The sequence below is a fragment of the Peromyscus leucopus genome, chromosome 14 (assembly GCF_004664715.2).
Source record: "Peromyscus leucopus breed LL Stock chromosome 14, UCI_PerLeu_2.1, whole genome shotgun sequence".
NCBI classification, from domain to species: domain Eukaryota; kingdom Metazoa; phylum Chordata; class Mammalia; order Rodentia; family Cricetidae; genus Peromyscus; species Peromyscus leucopus.
The window spans coordinates 87,585,703-87,609,355 of NC_051075.1; the positions used below are offsets into that span (position 1 = coordinate 87,585,703).

Here is a 23,653-nt window from a genome sequence, read left to right on the forward strand (position 1 = left end):
ACACTCCTAAAAGAAACCTGTTTTCCCACATACCGAGTTTTCCTCTCTGCATCCTGAATACACTCTCATTTCTGCTCTGTTCTTTTGACTGTGTTTTGGCCTTGCCTGGAATGAAAGGATCTTCTGCTGGAGGGTCAGCTTCTTTCTTGTAGTCCTAGCTTCAGCTGCAGCATGCCTCCTGCTCAGGGCTGCACATAGCTCATTTATTATGTACCGATTTCTACTTGCTTTTATTCTTAAACTAGTGAACATGGCATGATTAATTGATGAGCATGAATACTGACTCATTTGACTTTTTGTAATGCATGGCTTATGGCTTCATTTAGAATAATAACTAATAGTTTTATATGTATGTCTCTCTATGTACTTCAACTAAATAGTAAATTCCTGGAAGACACATATTCTGGGCTTTTTATATTTCATCCAGTATATTAATGTATTTGTGTTAATGGCTAGCCAGGCATTAATCCTATTCAAGTACTATTTTTAATGTCAAAACCAGAGTGGCTCACCAAGCCCACTCTGCTCTCAGATTTAAGTTGAGTAGATATTCTGTATCACCAGAGAAGACAGATCCATTATGTCACACGAGACACTGTAATTTGGAATGCCTTGAATTTGTAAGGGAGATCCATTTAACTGACTGTGATAGATGTTGAATTGTGGCTCTATTAATGTCATTTTGGATATAAAGTGTATTAGCTTGCCTCAAACGGTACTTAATGTAAATGTTATCAAAGTGACATATGACATAGATGATCAATATCTATGCATAGAATTCTAACTGACCTTAATTTTCTTATCACACACTTAGGTACCTCTTGCCTCTGCACAGATGAACATTTGAAAGTACCATCGTCAAACATCGGCAACCATGGAAACCTCATCAATGCTTTCCTCACTAAATGATGAGTATAGATCTGACAACTACATTGAGCCACACTACAAGGAGTGGTACCGTGTGGCTGTGGATGCTCTGATTGAACATGGGTTAGAAGCCTACCAAGAATTCCTCGTTAAGGAGCGAGTTTCAGACTTTCTAGCTGAGGAAGAAATTAATTATATTTTGAAAAATGTCCAGAAGTTTGCACAAAATACAGAACGTGGCTCTGATAATTCTTGTGATGGTGGCTCGTCTTCGGGGACTTATTGGCCCAACGTGTCTGATGTGGAGGCTCCAAATCTTGATTTAGGCTGGCCATATGTGATGCCCGGACTCTTAGGGAGTACCCATATAGACCTCCTCTTTCATCCCCCGAGAGCACATCTACTTACAATAAAGGAAACTGTTCGGAAGATGATAAAAGAAGCAAGAAAGGTAGTAGTACATCTATTTTGAAATGAGAAATATGAAATGTGGACAAGTGCAGTGTTGTATATGATGGACATACATGTTAATTTAAAAATCTGTGGGTGTGACTCATGCCTGTTATTTTCAGAAAATGTACCTATAGACATATAGAAAGCTCACACACTCCTCATCTTTTTTAAGGTTCATGTGTGTATGGTGTGTGTGCCTGTGTATGTGCACACCTGTGCCCATGTATGTGGGTGCTCATAAAGACCAAAGAAGGCATCATATGCCCTGGAGCTATAGTTACAGGCTGTTGTGAGCTTCTCAGCATAGGTACTCAGAACTGAACTTGGGTCCTCTGGAAGAGCAACAAATGTTTTTAACTATTCAGCCATCTTCCTAGCCAGTACATTCCTCATATCTGGTGTATATCTGAGAGAGTAGCAGTAGGTCCCCACTAAAGGACCTATTATGAGAAATTACTTTCTCTCATAATAGACCTATGAAGCCTTTTGCCCTTTGAGATGAATGTACATGGCCTGGAATAAGATGATTTTTGACATATTCATGTGTTTAAAGCAATTCAAGTTTTCTTACTCTTTGAAAAATATATATATTGGTGAATCTTTGCTATAGAACTAAAATCAAATTCTTGTTCTCAGAATGATTCATTCTATTATTATATAAACCAGAGTTATACTTAACGGTTTTCTGAATTTTACATTAATGTATAATGTAAAATCAATATTATAACAATTTTTTTCAGCCAAAGTTCTGAAGCACTTAGCAGTTTGGGGCCTTGTACTCTTTATCAAGTACTTATATTGCCTTATAAATCTTATAAAACTTATTTTAGAATTCAGATAAAACTGCAGAAATATCCTTTCAATCAATGAAAATTATTACTAGTTTCTGTGTCTTTCCTGTGTTTGTTCAAATGTGATGATCACCATGGAAGATATTTTTAAGAGTATGACAACATTTCTCAAGTTTAAAAGATCTGGGCTAACCGGGGCATATGTCCATATTCTCAGTAATTAAGAGATAGACTCAGCAGGACCTCAAGGCCATCTTTGGGGCCATCCTGATCTCTATAGTGAATTCTGGACCAGACAGACTTAGCAAAACACTGACTCAAGGTTTTAAAAAAAGTAAAAAAAAAAAAGTGGATAAGAATATGATTTCTCAATTTATAAAGTATCTATTGGGTCCATCCTTGTATAATAGAGAAATTGAGGACAGTAAACAGGCTGAGGAAACTCACAAACATGTCCTAATTTTTTTCTATGTTGACATGACACAAAAGTACTTGAAAAATACAGTTTTATGAAGTGTAAAAAATAAGGACCTCAGAATTCTCAATGGCATTACAGTTCGCAAGACACATAACTAAATACACAAGGGAGACCATCATTCGTAAGCTACTGTTGGATGTTGGCTTTGTGAAAGCAAGGCAACCCCCGAAGCTTTGAATTCAGATAACCTCCCTTGTTAGGAGCGCTGACTCTATTAGCAGTGTTATGTTGACAAAAATGCTTATCCATTTTAATGACTAAGCATTAGCTATCAAGTGAGGACATAGAAGTGGACCAAGCTTTTAGTGAATGAATTAACCCGCTAGTCACGTTTTCTGAACTGATATTACTAGTTTCTTGTGTCTTTCTTGTGTGTGTTTAAATGTGATGATCACCATGGAAGATGTTTTTAAGAGTAGGATGACATTTCTCAAGTTTAAAAGATCTGGGCTACCCTGGGCATGGTGGCACATGTTAAAAACTATCCTTTCTTTTGTGTTGGGAACAAATGATACAGTTACATTTCATAAATCAAGTGAGAATAAAAAAAAATCATAAGAAGAAGTGCCACTTACTAATTTTTGCTAATTTCTATCAGAGGGCATAATATAGCTTGAGTCAAAGTATTAAAAGAAAACTGGTGAGTACATCAGAATGGTTGCATGCACATTGATTGGCCTCCCGTGAGCTGTGAGACTGTAAACATAATGTAGGTAGTAACGTATGTTCTTTGGCTTTAATATATTCTTCTTCTTAATGTAGCACTGTGTATTTAATGAGCCCCTGAAATAATATCTTTATCTGGAAACTCCCACTTGAATTGGGGCTTCCAGAGGAATTAAAAGTCTATACTATAAAACAAGGTTATATTCTGCTTCCTTTCCAAACAATCAAAATGACATTAAACTAAAAAGCATTTCATCATATTATATACATGCTGAGCTAAAGAGAATTATCTGATATTATAGATTATTATATATATTATATAAAATATATCATAAATATTTTTCAGTTGAGTATAAATTACAGAAGATAATATTTATTACTTCAGGAGATCAGATATTCTCATCTCTTCAGATGCAGTGATTATCAAGGTCTAGTTGGCTCCATGCATAAAGGAGACTGTATCAGAGATACTGTATCTCAAGGACTTCAGATGTCCTTTCAGAAGTCACTCCACTTACTTACAGATTTTGAAAGGATTCAATAGTTGGGAAATTTTGTATTATTTCTATTTTTTTAACTCATGGCTAACCCATAACTGGTCAAGGTCTTGTTAAAAATTTCAATATAAGAGCAAATAATCAGCCAGATATAGCATCAGACACACATAACACCCAGATTCCAGATACTGAGGCAGGAGTATTATGAGCTTGAGATCAGCATGGGTTCTGTAGTGTGATGCTGTCTCAAAAGGCCAAGTTAACTAACTATAAAATGAGAGAAAACTACTCTGAAAGTTGGCACATGGATGTTTAAGTATGAATTGTGGTCTTCATGCCTGTCATCTCTACAACAGGAAGTCATGCCCTATTCTTATCCTTTAAAAGTCATGGGAACCTGCTAACCAGTAATAAACTTTGTTTTGGATTTCTTTCAGAGGATTAATTTTCTTTATTAGTAACTCAGTATATTGTCATAATACTGTGTTGGGATGACCTTTTATCTTAATGTTTTTGAATAAGATAGATTTAAGTGGTAGAAACAAATTTCTTGCTTTAGCACTTCTCAGGACAGTCTTGAGCCTTGTAAAATTTTATAGAAATGCAATATTAAATAAATAAGGCTAGGACAAGGGACAGTAGAGCCAGGATGTGATACTGAAGTAAGTTAAATCCATTAGTAACTAAGCTAAGACACTTGGGCAAACAAGTGTAGTTGTTTTGTTTGTTTGTCTGTTTTTACTCTTTGGGGGCCTGCCACCAAGCTCCCAAATAAACACACACATGGAGACTTATTCTTACTTAAGAATGCCAAACCTTAGCTTGGCTTGTTTCTAGCCAGCTTTGCTAACTTAACTTAAATTATCCTGTTTCTTTTCTACCTTTTGCCTCTGGGCTTTTTACCTTTCTTTATTCTATATGCGTTTCTTTCTTATTTCATGGCTGGCTGAGTGGCTGGGTGGCTGGCCCCTAGAGTCCTCCTCTTCTTCTCCTCCTCTGGCTCCTCTCTCTTCCCAGCCTAGATTTCTCCTCCTATTTATTCTCTCTGCCTGGCAGCCTTGCCTATCCCTCTCTCCTGCCTAGCAATTGGTTGTTCAGCTCTTTAGTAGACCAATCAGGTTTTTAGACAGGCAAAAGTAACACAGCTTCACAGAGTTAAACAAATGCAACATAGATGAGTGCAACCCACCTTTGCATCATTAAACAAATATCCCACAGCATAAATGAATGTAACACATGTTAAACTGATATTCCACAACAAATAAGTGCCTGCCTCATTATGAAAAAATCAGACATTCAGGGAAAGAGTGTAAATTCTGTGTGCTGCAGTGTCCAGCAGGTGAGGTCTTTATTGGACACCAAGCTCACCTTCCCATTCTTGGACAAAGAGATGATACTTCCACTGTATCTTATCTTGTCTGTCTTTACTCAGAAGAATGTCTGTGTCTGTGTGTGACTGGGTGTGTGACTCTGTGTATGTGTGTGGAATATATATTTACACTCGTCATTTATGTTGACTTAATTTTTCCGTTTGTTTTGTGCTTGGGATTGAAGCCGATGCCTCACAGGAAACTGAGCATGCACCTTCTGCCATTGAACTATTGACTCCAGCTCCTCAATGTTTTTGAATGTTACTATTGAACTTTTCTTTCTAGCTTGTGATACAGTCTATGAATCACTTTGTTTTTCTAACTAGAATATTACTTTATAGCATTTAATTATCTAGGTTTTAAAAATTTATAAATATCATTTTTTACCAGTTATTGCTTAGTGGTTGTTTTATGGTCCCTCCACTTTATTTTATGTGCTTGCTTATTTTGTCCTCTTCTGAATTTTCACCTTGGAAAAGCCAGCTGTAGCTATTCACATGCATGTTCTCTAAAGTAATGTATTTCAGTTTCCTAAGCTCCTCTTTGTGCTGTTGGCATAGTTACATGTGTATTGTCTTCATATATTCTGATAGTGTCTAGCATGACTTTTCCCAGGCAATTATTAAGATCTCAAGAAGTACTCCCCAAATTATATATGTATATACGCTAATTACTGTGAACTCCTCTTATGCAGCGCTCCTACTGATTACTTCAAGAAGTTCTCTTTGCCTGGAGTATATTTCTTAGTAATTCTGAGGTACACATTCCGAGAGCTGTTACTTTTGATCAAACTGCATCTCAGTGTGTTCAGAATGCTGTTTGCATTTCTGCTCCCTGCTGCATCCTCATGCTAACAGCTTATTTTGTGAGATAAAAAAAATCTTACACCTAGGCATATGGGATCCGGAAGGCTCGTGAGCAGAAGTGTAGTTTGGGTTAGGGTGGAGTCATTCCTGCAGCACCACATCACCGAGGTTCAGGTCTCAGCTCCACCCTGAGTCACTGTTTCTGGGAGTGTTTGTTTGGCCTTGTTAGTTGTTAGCAGTACAGAAGAACATTGCTCATCACTGGGCCCCACAAATGCAGAGGTCAAGGTGAGCAGATGATGGCTGCTTTTCTTGGGAATCAGCTGTTTGTATAAAATTAGTGCTCCATTAGGTAGTTGGTCACCAGGGCTCTGCACTAATTGTGACACCTTTTTAGAATCAATATCTTCACTTACTTTGTAAAAGATATAAAGCAAAATCTTTCTGGTGTATTTTTAAAGTCCACTATCCCTTTCTAAGCCTCTGACAGTTCTCAGCAACTCAAGGTTATTATAATGTATCATTCTCCTGGCTGAGTTAGCGTACGATGTGAGTGTCATTGTGTCACAGAGTTACTCCCCTTTGCATCACTTTGCAAGCATGTCCTGTCTAGCTAAGAGACACTTATGTATTTATCCGCACCTTCATTACACTAGGATCATCTCTCTTTCAATGATCTCAGTCTTTGTTAAGAGTTTCCTTTCTGCCTCATCTCTGTTCCCACTCTCACTGTGAATCCTTTCATTGAGTTTGACTCAAAATTAGTTCCTTCCTGGAAGTTTATTTTCTTCGTCAGATTTAATGACATCATTATTCAGTGGCATTGAACTGAGTATCTTTTACTTGAATGAAGTGTATTCTTTGGTGGCACATATTTATGTTTGAGAATATAAGTGAAAGAAAAATAGGAAAGGAAAAGAGATGTATTTTTTTTTAAGCAGGGTTTCTCCATATATCCCTGACTGTCCTGGAACTTGCTCTGTAGAAGGCTGCCCTTGAACTCAGAGATCCACTTTCATCTGCCTTTAGAATACTGGGATTAAAGGTGTGTGCTAGTACTCCTGCTTGCCACTACATTTTACAGGAACAAATTTTAATCACTTTGCAAAGTTAGATGCTTTCATGATGACAATGATGATGATGATGAGAATCAATAAGGACAAAGTGGAAGGAGCAGGTGGCATTGCACTAGGAAATGAAAGAACATTGACAAAGAAGAGATAACATGTCCTGATTATGGGTATTCCCCTTTAAAACACTATAGATTTGATAAGCTAAAGACCTTTGTGTTCACTGAGGCTTCATACCAAAGGTTACTTTTCAGGCTGGGTGTGGTAGAACCATATGTCTAATGGTAAGTAGAGGCAAAATATTAGCCCCATCTATGTTGTGAGTTCCAGACCAGCAAAGGCTGCACAACTAGACACTAATGCCCAAAACCACAAGAGCAGCAGCAACAAACAAAATGAGCAACAACAGAAATAACTTTGTTGGCTTTCTTCATACTACAGGGGCATGGCTTCCTTTGCCTGCCAGTCTTCTCAGTGAGACAGAGCGGTGCAAGTGTGCAAGGGAGTCTTGGTGGGATGATAAATGTGCAACGTGACCTTCTGTATTATAGGACTCCGCTATTCAGTTTCATCATTCAGCATATACTTTTGTATCAATTATTGGGATCTTTTAAGGAGTCACCCCAAGTGATCTAGAAACATGAGCCTGATTTACCATCAGGCTTGGAAATGACATTTTTCTAAAAATTCAAAGTAGGAAAATTGTGGTACAGCTATGTGTGACAACTCACATTTTTATTCCTAGCACTCAGGATACCGAGGCAAAAATACTGACAGGAACTCAAAGACAGCTTGGTGTACATAGTGAATACCAGGCCATCCAGTGCTATGTAATAAGACCTTTGTTTCAAAGATAAAAAAGTAAAGAAAATAATTTAAAAAATAGAATAAAATGCCATGAAAATAGATATTGGCAAGCTTATTAGTTCTATAAATGTATATATTTAAGATTCATATTTTCTCTTCACTATTCTCAGAATACTTATATCCTCTATGGAAAACACTGAAAATATTAGTAAATGGGATAAGAAAATAAAATTTAGCCAGTTTCCAGGTGAAAAAATTTCTTCCTTGCTAGTTAAATAAGCTAATGTAAAAGCATCAGTATCCCCAAGTATGTGCTTGTGTGTGTGTGTGTGTGTATTTTAATGCCTTTCACATATCTTTAAAGAGAGTGTTCATTTGTTAAGTACTGGATCCATATACATATTGTGAATAATATTAAACAACCACCTCTGCCTCTTTCCGCTTCTGATTTTGCCATTATAAAGTGATAGAACCTCTGTGTAGTGATGCAATAATTTAACAGTATGGAGCACCCTGGGTACGAGTGATAAGGGCTTCCCTGTTGTGTGGAAACTTGAAAATTGCCAGTAATAAGGCTGCTTAGAAGGCCTCTGGCTTTTTATTACAGTGTAGCACTGGCAATTGAGAACAGCATTAGTGATAAGGAGGCCTACTTCATCACTGTTCCCCCACTCATCTCTTACTTATTAGTATCCCTCGCAATAATAGTTCTCAGATGAAAGTCCCCCGGCAGGATTCCTTTAGGAATGAGTTAAGTCTCCTAACTGTGCATAAATGTTTGCTACTAAATCATTACTTGCCTTTTGAATTTTAAAAAGCAGAAAATGTGGTCTCCTTATCTTCTTTCACAAGGCAGGACTTTCCTTTAAGTTTTACTAATTTCCTACTAGTAATCGTTTTGATTTTTGCCTCTTGGATTGGAATGCAAGGAATCTCTTAAACAAGCCAATAACTGTGAAAGAAAAAAGCATTGCCATTTGGCTAAATATCAATCCAATATTCACTACTGAAAAATCCATAATGGAAACCATCAGCGACACAGGAGTCATATTTCAGCTGACAGAAACTCTAAAGCAATTGATAGTAAAATACATGATGCTTCTGTTCTCACAAACAGGCAGAGAGAGGTAGAGAAAGTCCAAAGTCTGAAGTCACCCAGCTGATCAATAATTATAAGTACTCACAGTAGCCAGGCTCTGGACTATTATGCATCACTGTGCTCTGCCTACAGAGCTCATGTATGGCATGTTTATTCCTTTAAAAATGGGAAAAGGCAGCCTTGATCATGGAGTCCTTCGAGAAGACTCACACATGTGGATCTTTTTACTTTTAAATTTTCTATTATTACTGTTATTATTGTTATTATTATTATCATTATTAGATTTGTTTGATTCTGTCTGTATGAGTGTTTTATTTGCATGCACATGTATGCATCAATGCATGCCTAAGAGCAACCATGTGGGTGCTGGGAACTGAACCCAGATCTTTTGCAAGAATTGCACCCTCTCTCCTGCCCTGTCCTCTGGACTTCTGATGGCCATGGTATGGACCATTTTAGGATGGTGCCCAAGACACCATCTGGTGATGGGATCTACCAGAAGACTACAACTTACATGGTTTCATCACTAGCCACTAGTTGTTCATATGGAAGCTTTCGTCTGTGTGTATTTTCCATGCATTTTTTTCCTCTTAGCTGTTGGTGATTTGGCTCAGTCTTCTCACATGCCTGGAATATTATAGTGCCTTTAGGAATTTAGTGTGGAAAACACGAGGGATTTAAGAACTTGACAGTTAAAGTTAAGATAGATCACCCTGTAGATGTAACCAACCGTCTTATTAAATAAGAAACACAGAACCAATGTAAAGAAGAAAGCCAAGAGGTCAGAGCTCAGAGCTAAAACCTTACCCTTCCTCCTGCGGTGGTCCTACCTCTCCGAAAGAGACCTACTTCCTGTGTGTGTCTTTACATAGTCTTTCTGTTCTGCCTTCTCATTGGTTGCAAACCCAAACACATGACTGCCTCGTCACTGCCTGTAAGTACAACCCTCCAGGTCTTAAAGGCGTGTGTTTCCAATGCTGGCTGTATCCTTGAACACACAGAGATCCACCTAGCTCTGTCTACCAAGTGCTGGGATTAAAGGCATGTGCCACCACCGCCACGCTCTTTCTATGGCTCTAATAGCTCTGACCCCTGGGCAACTTCATTAACATACAATTAAAATCACATTTCAGTACAAATAAAATAACACCATATGTCCCCTTTTCTATTTTAATAAAAAGAAAAAAAGCAAAAGGTTATAACTAACAAAAGAAAAACTATATACAAAAGTACAATAACTATATACAATATATACAAGTAATAAATACCTAAACAATGTCTAGTCCATTTGTATTTGCCAAATCAGAGAAAATAATTCCATTATCTATCCTATTTTGGTAAGTCCAAAATGTATCTAATTCACTTTCTATCCTAATTAATCTTCAACTATAACTAACTAACGTTCAACTATAATTAACTAATCTTCAACTCTTTCAGAGACCCAAGAAGGAAATAATGTTAGCTAACAAAAATAAAAACAGGAAGTGCATGCAAGCAACTTCAAAAAAATTTGTGAGTTGACAGAAACAGCCAGCTGCCTGGACAGTCACCTGAGGTTTCTCTGCAGTGTTGGGCATCATCTTCAGCCTATAGGTTTAGCGTATTTGACAGACTCATTTGTGAAGTAGGATGTACACAAGGTCAACAGTTCAACCTCACATTGAGTGAGAGCAGTCCATGTACCAGAAACACCTGAATTCCACTAGTGTCATGTCATGATTCAAAATTTTAAATTTTGGAAATTGTTGACGGTTTTTGAATTCAGCTGTCCATTCTTCTTGGCTGTGTATATATGGCTTCATCTCAGCATCCCCTTCTTCTCCACATCCCTCTATTAAATGCCAGTCTACTATTGAGAGCCGTGAGCTTAGTTACTCTTCAAGAATAACTGTTTCAGCTGCTGTTCCATTGCACATCAGAAGCCATCAGCCCACTGCCTGTTCAGCTGCCTTCGAAGAAAGGGGCACTGTACCTTTTCCAGATTGCGAAGGCCACTTCAGGGATGGTGCCATATTGTCCTGGCCTCAGAAGATGCCTTTTGATAAAGCCATGTCCACACTTGTTTTGGCAAGATTCAGTAGTCCTTTGTTTCGTGTTCTGTCTGTCCATTTTGTCCTGTTGATTTGAGGATGCATTGTTGTCTAGTGGCTAACCTTTCCCACAATGAAAGTTAACTCCATATGCAGTTTCTTCAATGCCCATATTTTCTCTGAAGTAGATTGGTACTGCCAGGAGCCGACATGTCTCAAAAAAGAAAAATTTCTAAGTTATTAAAACATTTTAAATGCAATATTCTGTAGATCTTCAAAGGGTTTGAAGATGACCTGTCTATCTAAAATATATCTGCTCAATTTTTAAAATATATCTAATATGACTACAAGTTCTATTGTAATGTCTAACTACTAACTTTCATTTCTTTATATCCTAATAGTTGGTAGTAATAACATTCAAGGATCAGAAAATTGCATTACATTGTTAAATGAATGGTATAAATACAATTAGAAATATACATATAGCATTTTCTAACAATATCAATTTCAAATTTGTATACAATATAAAACAATCTAATCCAATGTAAAGTATTTAAAACTAGTAATTGTCTTTTTCTTTTCTTTCTTTCTTTCTTTCTTTCTTTCTTTCTTTCTTCTTTTCTTTTTTTTAAAACAAGAACCTTAAATCTAATCTCCTTTGCTTAGCCTTTTTCCTAACCCTTGACAACAACTTGTAAACAACCCCCCTAAACAATTAAACTTATCCCAGACCCAAAACCCATTAAAAAGACCAAAAAACCACCCGCCCCCACCACTTCTTTGGGAATGTGGGCGTCATATTCTTAAAATTGCTTCCTGCTGGGTATGGGCAAAGTTATCTTTATCCTGAAAGAAAAATTTTAGGTTAATTGTCAAATTCTAGGAAAGGTAACTATATCCTTCATTATCCAGCCTGTGTATAATGCCAAAGTTCAGGGTTTATCTCAAGTCCTTATTCAAGTAGTCTTTGAGACTGGATCATCTCAGCTGGTCATCTCAAAATTGCTCTGAGCACCTTGTAGTTCAAAGTTGATCTGTAGATGATGTTTGTCAGCTTAGTGATATTATTATTGTCCACTTGGAATTGTTGTTGTTGTGGGGCTAGTCCTCTGATAAGGACTGGGGTTTTATGATGCTGTCATCAGATAGTGGGCTACATCTATTTTTCCCTATACCACATAAATGTAACCCTTCTGGGCTCTCACTAAAAGCCTAAATGTTTGCCAGGGTCTCCTTTTCCTTAGTATAATCATGACTGCAACTTTCAGCTCCCTAGTGAGTGTCAAAAGTGCTTTTAGGATTTTCACTTTCTCTGTTAGGTCTGGTAGATTTCCTTCTTGCTCACTGCGCTGTGTGGAATCTGATGCAAGCTTTAACTGCCTAGACACTGATTTCATGTGGATTCCCTTTTCTGTGTGGTCAGTACTCTTCAGGCTTTTTTACTTTGGTAATTATGAGCTGATTTTTTTTTTTCCCTGAGACTGAAGGACAGCTCTTGACCACATTAACTGTTAGGCCTCAGTGTCTTGCCCTGAACTAGCAAATGAGAGCTGTGGGAGATGAGACGGGGGCAGAATCTGCCCTTATCCGGATCTTGGTTCCACAACCCTTGGCTTTGACCTTATTTATTTTAAAAGTTGTTTTTTTCTGCCCAGATCAGTTTTTCTATAAGACAGTTGGTCTAATGCAAACCATTGTAGTCTGAACCACATGTGAATTTAATAAAAATGCTTCTATCTTAGGAGTTATTAAAAGGACTTAAAACATGAAAGTAAATTTTCACTAGAAAAATTCACCAGACAATTGTCTAAACTTATGTTAGTACAAAAATGCACATATTGTTCATCTAGGGAATCTTGAAGTTTGAGTTTATTTTACTCTCATGTTGAGTATTTTCAACATTTGTGTAGATGGGAGCTGTTCTGCATTTTGTATTTTCTTTTTATGTTTTTTTTTTTTTTTTTTTTTTTTTTTTTCTGTAAAGACAAGGTCTTGCTGTGTAGCCCTGACTTTCCTGGAATGCGCTCTTAGACCAGGCTGGCCTCGAACTCACAGAGATCTGCCTGCCTCTCTTTGCTGAGTGCTGGGATTAAAGGTGTGTGCTGCTACCACCTAGTTTGCATATACTTTTCTAAATTTTTTTTTAATGTAGGACACATGAGGAAACATATTATTTCAAATGTCTTAATGAAGCTCTGTGAATCAGAATTGCATATGTTATGCTTCTGTGGTTAAGATGGCACTGCTAAGAAGGGGTATTTGGACTTCTGACCTTCAATTTTAGTATCTTAGAAAGCCCACCAAGTCCTTGAAATGCACTGCGAAAGTTTAAGTCTGAGAAACTTAACAGAGTTTGTGCACTTCTGAATCTAAAGATTTATTTATTTATGTTATTTATTTATTAAGTTTTGGCATATGTATGTGTGTGTGGCTGGGTGTATGTATATGTATCATATGTGTGCAGGAGACTGTGGAGGCCAGAAGAGAGTATTGGGCCCCATGGAACTGGGGTGACAGGTGGCTGTTAGCTGCCCTGTGGGTGCGGGTGCTAGGAACCAAACAAACCAAACAGGAGCCATGAGTTCAGTTAACCACCTGGCCATCTCTCCAGCCCCAGGCTTCTGTAGCTAAAGGCTAAATCGTGTTTTCAAGTAACACTATAAAATTAAACAACCATGTGAAATTTAGTACCAGACTGTTCTGATATATATATATATATATTTCACATTAAATCTATTTATGTTAAACATGTTTGCTAAAATGTATATAAACCCATAATTTAAGTAAATGTAAAGATCAAAATGTATATCCATAAATGAAACAAAATACAAGAATCTTATAACGGCATATTAATTATAGTTGTTTTTCAAAATATTTTACTTTTGAAAAATATGTTTGAGGAAGTGCCATGTTAACCTTCTTGGACTATATGTGGATTAATATTTTTCCATTCACGTGTCACATTGAAATTAAAAGTTGTCCATTAGAAGCTAATCTCAATTTCCTCTTTCCAGTCACATTTTAAATATTTATTTCAGCTGCCAACAACCTGATTTTAAAAACTCTGCAGCTCATTCCCAGAATTAAATATTACTTTGTCTGCTGCCTTTCCATAGTTTTGTAAAAGTAGAGCAATTTTGATTCAGTCAGAAGAAGGGTTTTGGGATTTATTTACATAGTTTCTGAGGCATAATCCCTGGAGGTCAAAGCCATAGGTTTCCCTGTGCTTAGTTTCACATTCATGCATATCTCTATAGAATTTTATTTTTTTAGGGTGATATCAAGAAATTAAGGGTCTTAACAATGTAACCTGGTAGGAAATGGCACCCAAGGAGAGCACTCACTAATGACGGTTTTCAGCAATCTTTAAAAGGTGGAGCCCCGCTCTTCCCGCTTCCTGTGGGCTAGGCTTGGTGACTCCTTTCCACTGAGTAGAGCAGGGAGCAGATGAGGTGAGCTTGGGACATAAGGCAGTCTCGTCTACTTCTCTCTTGCATTTCACTCTGGAGGAATCCAGCCGCTACCTCATGAGGTCACCTAGCAGCTTACATAGTGTTCTTGGAATGAGGCGCTGAGGTCACCTACAAACTGCCATGCCAATGAACCATTTTGGAAACTGCACCTCCAACCAACTGCAGAGGACTTGGCCTGGAGCCAGAAGAGCCTCCTAGCACCTACCAGCTTTCCCTTACATTCCTCATCCTCTTTAGCTATGAGATAAAGATGTTACTATTTTAAGTTTTGAGGATAATTTGTTGTGCAATAACAGATAGAAAATACAGTATATTTTCCAAGAAGTCTGGACTTTCCTGGTGAGATAATATAACTCCTGAGAATGATTATTTTTAATCATTGATTTTTCTTAGAATCATAGTCTTTTCATATTGTAGTATTTTGTTAATATACTGAATAATATGCTATATCAATACAATTTTACAACTGTAAACTACCTAATAAATCATGTAAGTACACAAAATTTTAAAAGATTAGCAAAATTTTAGTTATCAACTTGGTATTTTAATGCTTTATATTTTAAGGTATTTACTGATATAAAGGTTTACCATCACATCACACCTAAATTTCTTATTTCTCATTCCAATATGTGTACAACATATACAGATACACTAAAGTACTAATAGTCTTTTAAATTAAACCTACAGTCACAGAAAGTACATTCCTCCACTAGTATTCCACTAAGTACAGTATGATCTGTCTTACATTGTCATTTATATTCATTGCTAAAGGGTTATTTTTTCAATAGGGAAGATTCTTTCAGGACTTCTATTTAACATTGTGTATGATGCTTCAATCATGCATTAATTTGAGTCCTGTAAACACTATTTGTGGCATGGTCTCCACAGTCTTACATGGCTTTCCCAACTGTTCAATATCCGACGTAAGAATAGATGTGTCATGAATTTGTAAGTGTAGCCCCCTCCTCTTTGGACTGTGATCATCTGTTGATTTTATGTAGACTGACAGTCTCAAAGGTAAATTAGGGGAAGAAAATCAGCTTTGTGTAATTTTAACATATGTGCATGGTGTCTGCCAAGAAGTGTATGCACACACATGCCATGCAAGATGTAAAACTAGTCTGTTCAGGTGTCATATTTGAGAGGATTCACTTGAAGTGATTTTAATTAAGAATCTAAGAAATACAACTCTACAGGGGTTTGTCCTCGGCCATCTGGTGTTTAGCTTAATATTTTTGTGGGTTATTTTTCTGGAGTACAATATGAAGCCTGTTCCTTAGGTGTTTTTATTTAATAAATGGCTCAGGAAAGAGGAGCAAGTCCCTAGAAATCAGGATTAAAATAAAATAAATGATTTGTTTGGTCAAAAAGTATTAGAAATGAGCAAGTGCAAACTTGTTATTATACTTTTTAGAAAGAACTTTTAGCTCATACACAGGCATAACACCTAGATTCTGGGTAAGTTTACCTGATTTTGTGTCTTAGCTCTGCTCCTTAGCTTTATCATATATTGGGGGTGATGCTGTAAGCCTCAAAGAGTATTTAAGTTGACTGTTAAAATGTTGTGGGATAGGTGTGTTGCCTGAGAATGGAAAGTAAATCTCCAGTTCCGAAGGTTAGGATTTAATTCAGCTATGGCTGGTGCCTTTGAAAATGCTTCATTGTGGAGACTGTGATGGAGAAGGAAAGTGAGGAAACACAAACAACATCTGTGCTGGGTAGTTTTATGCCAACTTAACACAAGCTAAATTCATCAAAAAGGAGGGAACCTCAATTAACAAAATATCTCCGTAAAATCAGGCTGTGGGCAAGCCTGTAGAGCATTTTCTTAGTTAGTGATTGATAAGGGAGGGCCCAGCCCATGATGGGTGGAGCTACCCCTTGGCTTCTGGTCCTGCGTTCTATAAAAAAGCAGGATGGCAAGCCATGAGGAGCAACCCAGTAAGCAGCACCCCTCGATGACCTGCTTCTCGGTTCCTGCCTTGTTTGAATTCCTGTCCTGACTTTCTTCCATGACGAACTGTGTTGTGGAAGGGTAAACCAAATAAACCCTTTCCTCCCCAAGTTGCTTTGGTCATGGTGTTTCATCAGAGCAATAGAAACCCTACCTAAGATAGCATCTAAACCCTGATAAATCAGAAGGGACATTATAAAGAGGTATTGAAAAAAATTATTACTCCTCAGCCTAGAGAGAATGAAATTGATTAAGCTGAAACAGTTGTGAGCTGAGGACCACAGAGGGATATTCCCGTGATATCTCCAGGTCTCTTCATTTTTACCAAAGTTACATTATTTTCCCTGTGCTTCCTTGAAACATGTACATCTATGTTTATATATGAGTTTTTATACCCTTGGATAGCTGTGCCAGTTTGGCTCTTCCTGTGTTCTACTTTGATGTGTGTAAGTAGTGTGTGCTCAAACAAATCACTCCCTTTTGAAGCCTGAACAGTTACTTATTCTGAAAATAATCACCTGATGTTCATATTTTTACCTTCTGTTTAGTGTGTGTGTGTGTGTGTGTGTGTGTGTGTGTGTGTGTGTGTGTATAATGGCTGTTTCTCTAAGGAAGGCCTTAGAACAATGGTTCTCAACCTGTTGGTTGTGACTCTTTTAGCAAACCTGTATCTCCAAAAATATTTACATTATGATTCACTAATAGTAGCAAAATTACAGTTATGAAATAGTAACGAAAATAATTTATGGTTGGGAGTCACCACATGCGGAATGATATTAAGTGTTGCAGCACTTGGAAGGTTGAGATCCACTGCCCTAGAATATACTGACAGTCCATGCTGAACATCTTACCACTGTCATCTCATTCTAGTACATTTTAATGACTCCTTGGTAGTAGCTTCTAGAAGTTGTGGAAGAGTAGTACACATTTACAAGCACTTTACATTAAATCAGAATGGAAATGGCAAAATATTGTGATACTTGAAATCTCATTTTTATTGTTGTCAGGGAAACTCATGAGGTTTGAGATTACACGTCAATCAAAGTCTTTGGAACTTGTCTAATGAAAATTAGTTTGCTGATTAAACACAACAGAATCATAGCATTTCTAAGTTTTAGAAGTCATAGTGAAATAATAGGAACTCGGAGCAGTATGAAACACATTTGACACAATTCTGACTGTGTTCATCAGGAAGCCACTGTACTATTCCTTATCTGGATCCTTTGTTTTGGGGCTGTTACCACTGCCAGGTCTTTTTATCTGAGACCCATTAGGCAAATCAGTACTTCTCAGCAGAGCTGGGATACTTTCCTGGCTAATCTTCTGTTATACTGGTGTTGCAATAGTCAATGGCCTAACTTAATAGGGGACATACAGATATAACAGATGTATACCCATATACATACTATCTGGATAGTGGTGAATTCACAGATGGAATACAATCTTGGATATCATGATTAGCCACAAGTATTATAATCTCCTTGCTGATTATGAACATCATTATTTCTGTGGTTGTGTGTTCTGGGTACTTTAAATGTTACAAGCAGTGAAGTCCAGGACAGTTATCATATCACTACCTCTGTGTAGATGCAACATACCACTGGTTAGTTTTTATATTTCAGAGGAGTCAGAGAAGGGAATGGCTGGCCTTTGTAGTCATTTAGCATGTGTTTAGAATTGGGACAATGGCCAGGAAGAATCAGGCATTGTCCACTATCTCTGTTCATGTCCAGTAGCTTTTATACATTCGCACTGGAGTGTCCCAGACACCTTAAACTTAATGTATTCTCAACTGAGCTACTTATCTTTACTTTCTAACTAGAGACTGAATTCCTTTTCTCTGTAGGATAATGTTAATACACACAATCAAATTACAAACCTTGAAGTCATTTGTTTAATCTGTTTTCTCCCCTTTATCTTCCCATAACCTCATGTGAAGTTTTCTCAGGACTAATTAATTCTATTACTCACATATGTATAATTGGTTCTGTATTCACTGTCCTTGTCACTGGAGTCGTTAGGGTCCAATCCTGGATCCTAGTACCAAAAAGTAGGCTCAGCTCACTGTCCTCAGTATGCCAATTAAAGAGACACTTTATAGTAAAAATCAGATAAAGGGGATTTATTCAATGTGGCCACACTAGGGAGAGGAATAAATACAGATGCTAATTTTCATCTGTGAAAACTGAGCTCCTTGTTTGTTGGATTTCTTCTACAGAACAATTTCAGGTGTTTTTGATAAGACCTGGTACCAGGGAATGCTCGAGGTGTCATGCTTTGAGCCTTATGTCATCCAAGCACAAAGTGTGGGGACTGTGTCACCAGCTAGCAAAGTGTATCCCACACACACACCTCCAACAGCACCACCAGCACCTACGACTCCAGAGAAATGCATCTTGAATTACCCCACATCTTCAGAATCTAAAACCTGGGGGTAGATCACCAAGGTTGGCACTCAGAGTCCCCATCACAATTTTCTGAGAATCTAATTGATGTTGCTTCAAAGTATTGTCAGCAGAGCTGACAACCCCCCACCCCACCCCCAGGAACAATGGTCTTGAACTCCTGATCTCTATGCTTCTACTTGAATGCTGTATTTTACCTGCTGGCCAGTATTTTAAAGTGTGTTTTTGATTAGATAAAATTTGGAAATAGCCATGGGTCCCATTGTAGCTGCACAGCACAATCATCTGGGGGCTTTTAAAGAATTACTAATGCCCGTACTCATGGCCATGAACATGAGGGGCCTCTTACAAAGTTCTCACGAGAATTTGACGTGGAGCTCAGACTGGGAACCAGGCGTCTCATGCTACTGAACTTCAGTAAGAAAGTGTTGGAGGGAAGGGGTAACTGAAATCCAGGATCCAGGAGGCTCCAGCTGTACTCCTACTACCCTTGAGACAAGAGTTCAGTGGGGTGAACAATAAAGATGCCCCACAGTGAGCACAGGATTGGACAAGGATAGGAGACACACTGTCACATTTTCATATGTCAGATGTAATGCCAGGCATGGCTTGATGCTAGCCATCTTCTTACTGTGTCACTTGTGGTAGAAGGAGCCAATGAACTGCCTGGTGCCAAAATTTCAAATTAATTGTGTACAAAGTAATGATATTTATAATTTCAAAAGCACAGTTCCAACTGCAAAGGGAATAACAGATCATTAATTCTAACACCAAATATGAGAGGTCATGGCCTAGCAAAGCCAATTCAGGTTGCCCCAAATAAAATGTTCCAATATGGTAACAGTTTTGTCAGCTTTGTATAGTAATAGGACAATGAAAGTCATAAAGCAAGGCATTTAAAAATACCTTAATGAGTAGACCAGATAGGCAGGTTATAGAAAAGCAGAAGAGCTCCCATATAGGCCTCAGGTATTATTTGATGACATTCTTAGCTTTTGGATGGTGAAAGCTAGGGATCTATTTGCACATTCCAAATGGGATTTTACCCAATAGAATGAGAATGTCTACACAAGAGGTAGATAACAAATGGGTATTTAGTGAGTTAAATATGGCACAACATAATATTTGTTGCTCACTAGCTGTGAATCTGTAACATTCCAGTTCTCCATAGCTGAAGTTCTAACTAGTCTATCAATCTTCTAAAGCCTTTAACACACATAGATATGCAGCTTTTACAACATATATGAAGACATGAATGTGAAATTACTGCCACAGCACATTTAAATTTACTGAGGGGACTTTCCTTCAGTTATCTTTATCTAAAAAGCACACAGTGGAGCAAGTGAGATAGCTCAGTGATTAACAGCACTTGCTCTTCTTTCAGAGTACCAAGGTTTGGTTCCCAGCCCCCATATCAAGTGTCTCACAACCACCTGTAAATCCAGCTCCAAGGGATTTAATGTCTCTGCCTCTCTGGACACCTGCATGCACATGGTGAACATAAACTCATGCAGACACGTACATATACACACATTAAAAGTGAATAAATCTTTCTTTAAAACAAGAACAAAGAGAATGGAATAGACTGATGAGAGAAGGGGGCACTCCCAGCCTCATCTGACCCTATGCCAGCACATCAGAGTCTCCAGGGGCTCCCTATCAAATTGCTCCATCTCTTTAGCCTCAGCACAAAGATCAGTTGTAATGTGAGCTTTCCCTAATGGGACTTTGCTCTCTCTGAAGATTATGGGGGCAGGGCATAAAAAGATGTTGGTGAAGGACAGTCATTAGTTTATCTTTTATTTTATATTTATCAAGTATAAAATTGCTTTTATACTCAAAATGGAGTTCTTAAAACATAATGTCAGTGCTGATTATTCCATGGATCCTGTTAATCATTGGTGACCAAAGAGTTATAAAGCCCTGCTACAGATTCAAGTATGTCATTGACAAAACATGGGAATACACACTTATACACACACACACACACACACACACACACACACACACACACACATACACACACACACACACACACACACACACACACACATGCACCGATTGCTATTGCTTGCTTTAGGAAGACTTAATAAATTCTTAACAGACTCTGCAGGTCACAGCCAAATATGAGAAACTTTAACTGTTCCCTTAAAGAGGGAAGTGAGTGATGCCGTAACTAAAGGATATGATAGGCATTCCCTTCTCCCAGCCCTGTGCTACTAGTAAGAAAGTTTGTGAGTGTTGAACTGCAAGAACTGTAGCCACATGTGCAGCAAAGTACTTGCTAAGGGTGGTATGCTGAAAATTGAAGGCAATATAGTTGTGTATTCAGACATTAAAAGGCAATCATAGGTCAATATTTGCATTTTTCAATAGAACGTGACAGTTCTTCCACACTGGAAATCTTTGTTGACTTAATGGCAATCTCAGGTATTCTTCACTTGAGGAAGACTTGAGTATCTTTCTATCCTAGCTCAAGTAGGGTTCTTGAATAGTCTGAAAAGACCCTGAGGCTAAAGGTAATAAGTATTTTGAAATATACTTCTATTGGTCCTACTTTCAGGCTATCACCCTTAAATACTGTTACCTTCTTGGAATTTGTGCTCCGTGTGTAGCTTCACTAAAACTAAATCAATGCAGAGAGAAATCTAGTAAACACACCATGTCCATGTAAAAAGTAAGGAAAGTGGTTCTCACTTAACAGTGGTTTTCATGTTTACAAATTTGCCTCTCTACGCACAATTCTCTTTTGCAACAACTTTTTGTCTAATATAATATGGTAAGTAGCATTTAGTCTTATCCCTTCTTATATTAAAGAATTTCCTAATATGTGAATAAAATGTATCATGAATCACATGTTGACAGAAGAAAGCATTTTAAAATGCTGTGGTAACTCAGCATTGTATGATATAGAAATGTAATAGAAAGTAATATGGGGGCTCTTCTTAAAAATAGCCTTGCTTTCTTTATTCGTTCCTGAAAAACTAGAACAGAAAGAAAACAAAGGCAGTTGCTAATTAAAAGTAAACCATTGATATACTAAGCCTTTCCTTGACATGACCTGAGAGACAATGCATATTGAGCATAACAGATGGTTTTTATTAAACCATTTCTATATAGAGAAATAATGCAGGTAATTTTGTACTTTGACAGTTTGATATGTAATGACAGGAATGTTGTTTTATGACTAGTAGACAACTCGAATACATTTCTTTCCTCTAAGTCATTCTTTCCATCTTTTCAAATCTTTAGAAGTCAATTGTCTTCCCATCCTGAATCTCTTTATTTGTGGATAAAACCTACTTTTGATTGTAATCAGTTTGGTTTTATATACCTGAATCACTTTCAGTAGTTGCTTTTAATTTAATCATTAGCAAAGAGATTAAATTTTGGGGGGCTAAATACATTTCCTGTACTTTAGTGACATTGATAATGACATCGGGATCCATGTTGTGAGATTTACCACATGAGATGCTTTCTTATCTGAAGATCCATCAATACAGATTGTCTAGGCGCCACAATAGTCTTCAACTCTGTATTGATTAAAATATTTATGACAGTTCTGCTCAGTGTCTCCTTTCTTTTGGAAGGTGACAGGCATGTCTCTTTGTTTTTAATTTGAGTGTTTTGAGAATTTCATATATAACTATTTACATCATTTCTAACTCTCCCTGACTCCAGCTGCCCTGTCCCTCCCGACTCCGTGTCAAACTCATTTCTTCTCCTATAACTTATCTATATCTACATCATCTATACCTATATCTATAACTGTAAATAGTCCATTTAGTGTTGCTCATCTGTATATGTGTTTGGCCCTGAACACCTGGGGTTGGAGAAGCTATCAGGGAATTTGACCCTGGAGAAGACTGAATCTCCTTCTCTCAGCAGCCTTGATCTCTTCATTTAGGGCTGGGGCATTATGATATTTCCTCATCCATGCTGGCATGTTGACATTGTGCAGGTCTCAGTAGACCATGCTGCTGAGATTTCATGAGTGCAACCCCCTGTCAGTTCTAGATGAGTCTATTTTTTCCCAGGTGTCCTCATCCTCTGGCTCTTACAGTCTGTTTGTCCCCTACCCACCCCCCTCTCTCTCTGGTGTTCCCTGAGCTTTACTTCTGAGATTTCATGTGAGTCTGTATGTTTCATACCAATTTCTAAAAGGTAATGGATAGCTTGGTATTCAGTCTTTTGCTGTTGAGGTGTTATACTCCTTTTTATAGGTTTAATAGCCACATGTATTATTCTTAATCAGTTTTCTCTGGGAGAACTAGTCTTTATTTTATTATTCTGTTAGTGTAAAATATTTTATCATAAGCAATCTAAAATCATTCTAATCAAAAAGTATCAGGAGATTTCTGATCTCAATAGTTCAGAGGCTGGTTCAGAAGAATTGCTGTGAGTCGTCCAAATATCCTTACTGCAGTATAGGGCCAGATCTCAAAAACCAAAAATCAGCAACAAAACAAGAAGACTCACACTAATTTTTTTATTCTTCTTTACTTTTCTACATTACTTTCTACTCTTTTACTTTTTTAATTCCTGTGCCATACTATTTTATTTAACATAATACTTTTCAATAGGATTTTCTCTGAAATTTTCTGTATAGTCACACATACTATTTTCCATGTAGACATTAGAATCATTGCTCCATGTGTCTATACACCAGATATGTCCACATGGGTAGGCTCTACTATCACTCTCAACAATCTCAGAGCCTTCACACCATGAATGCTTCGCACTTATGTGTCATAACTAGAGGAGGGCTCTTTATTATCCTGGGTACTCAGATTGTTTTTGTTTCAATCTGACAAGTCAAGACAGTTTTCTACACACTTTAAGAGACTTTTGACCAACCCTAGTAGTTTAAACTCTGTTTAGATTTTG

General features: G+C 37.5%; 1 protein-coding gene across 1 annotated transcript in view; it reads left to right on the top strand.

Annotated features, from left to right (window-relative positions):
- The first annotated feature begins 818 nt into the window (after positions 1-818).
- The window catches only part of Fam83b (family with sequence similarity 83 member B), a 53,961-nt gene continuing 31,126 nt past the window's right edge, over positions 819-23,653 (top strand). The window contains 1 exon segment of the mRNA XM_028867459.2: positions 819-1,318. Coding sequence (XP_028723292.1) covers positions 875-1,318 — 444 coding nt within the window. The 5' untranslated portion in view covers positions 819-874.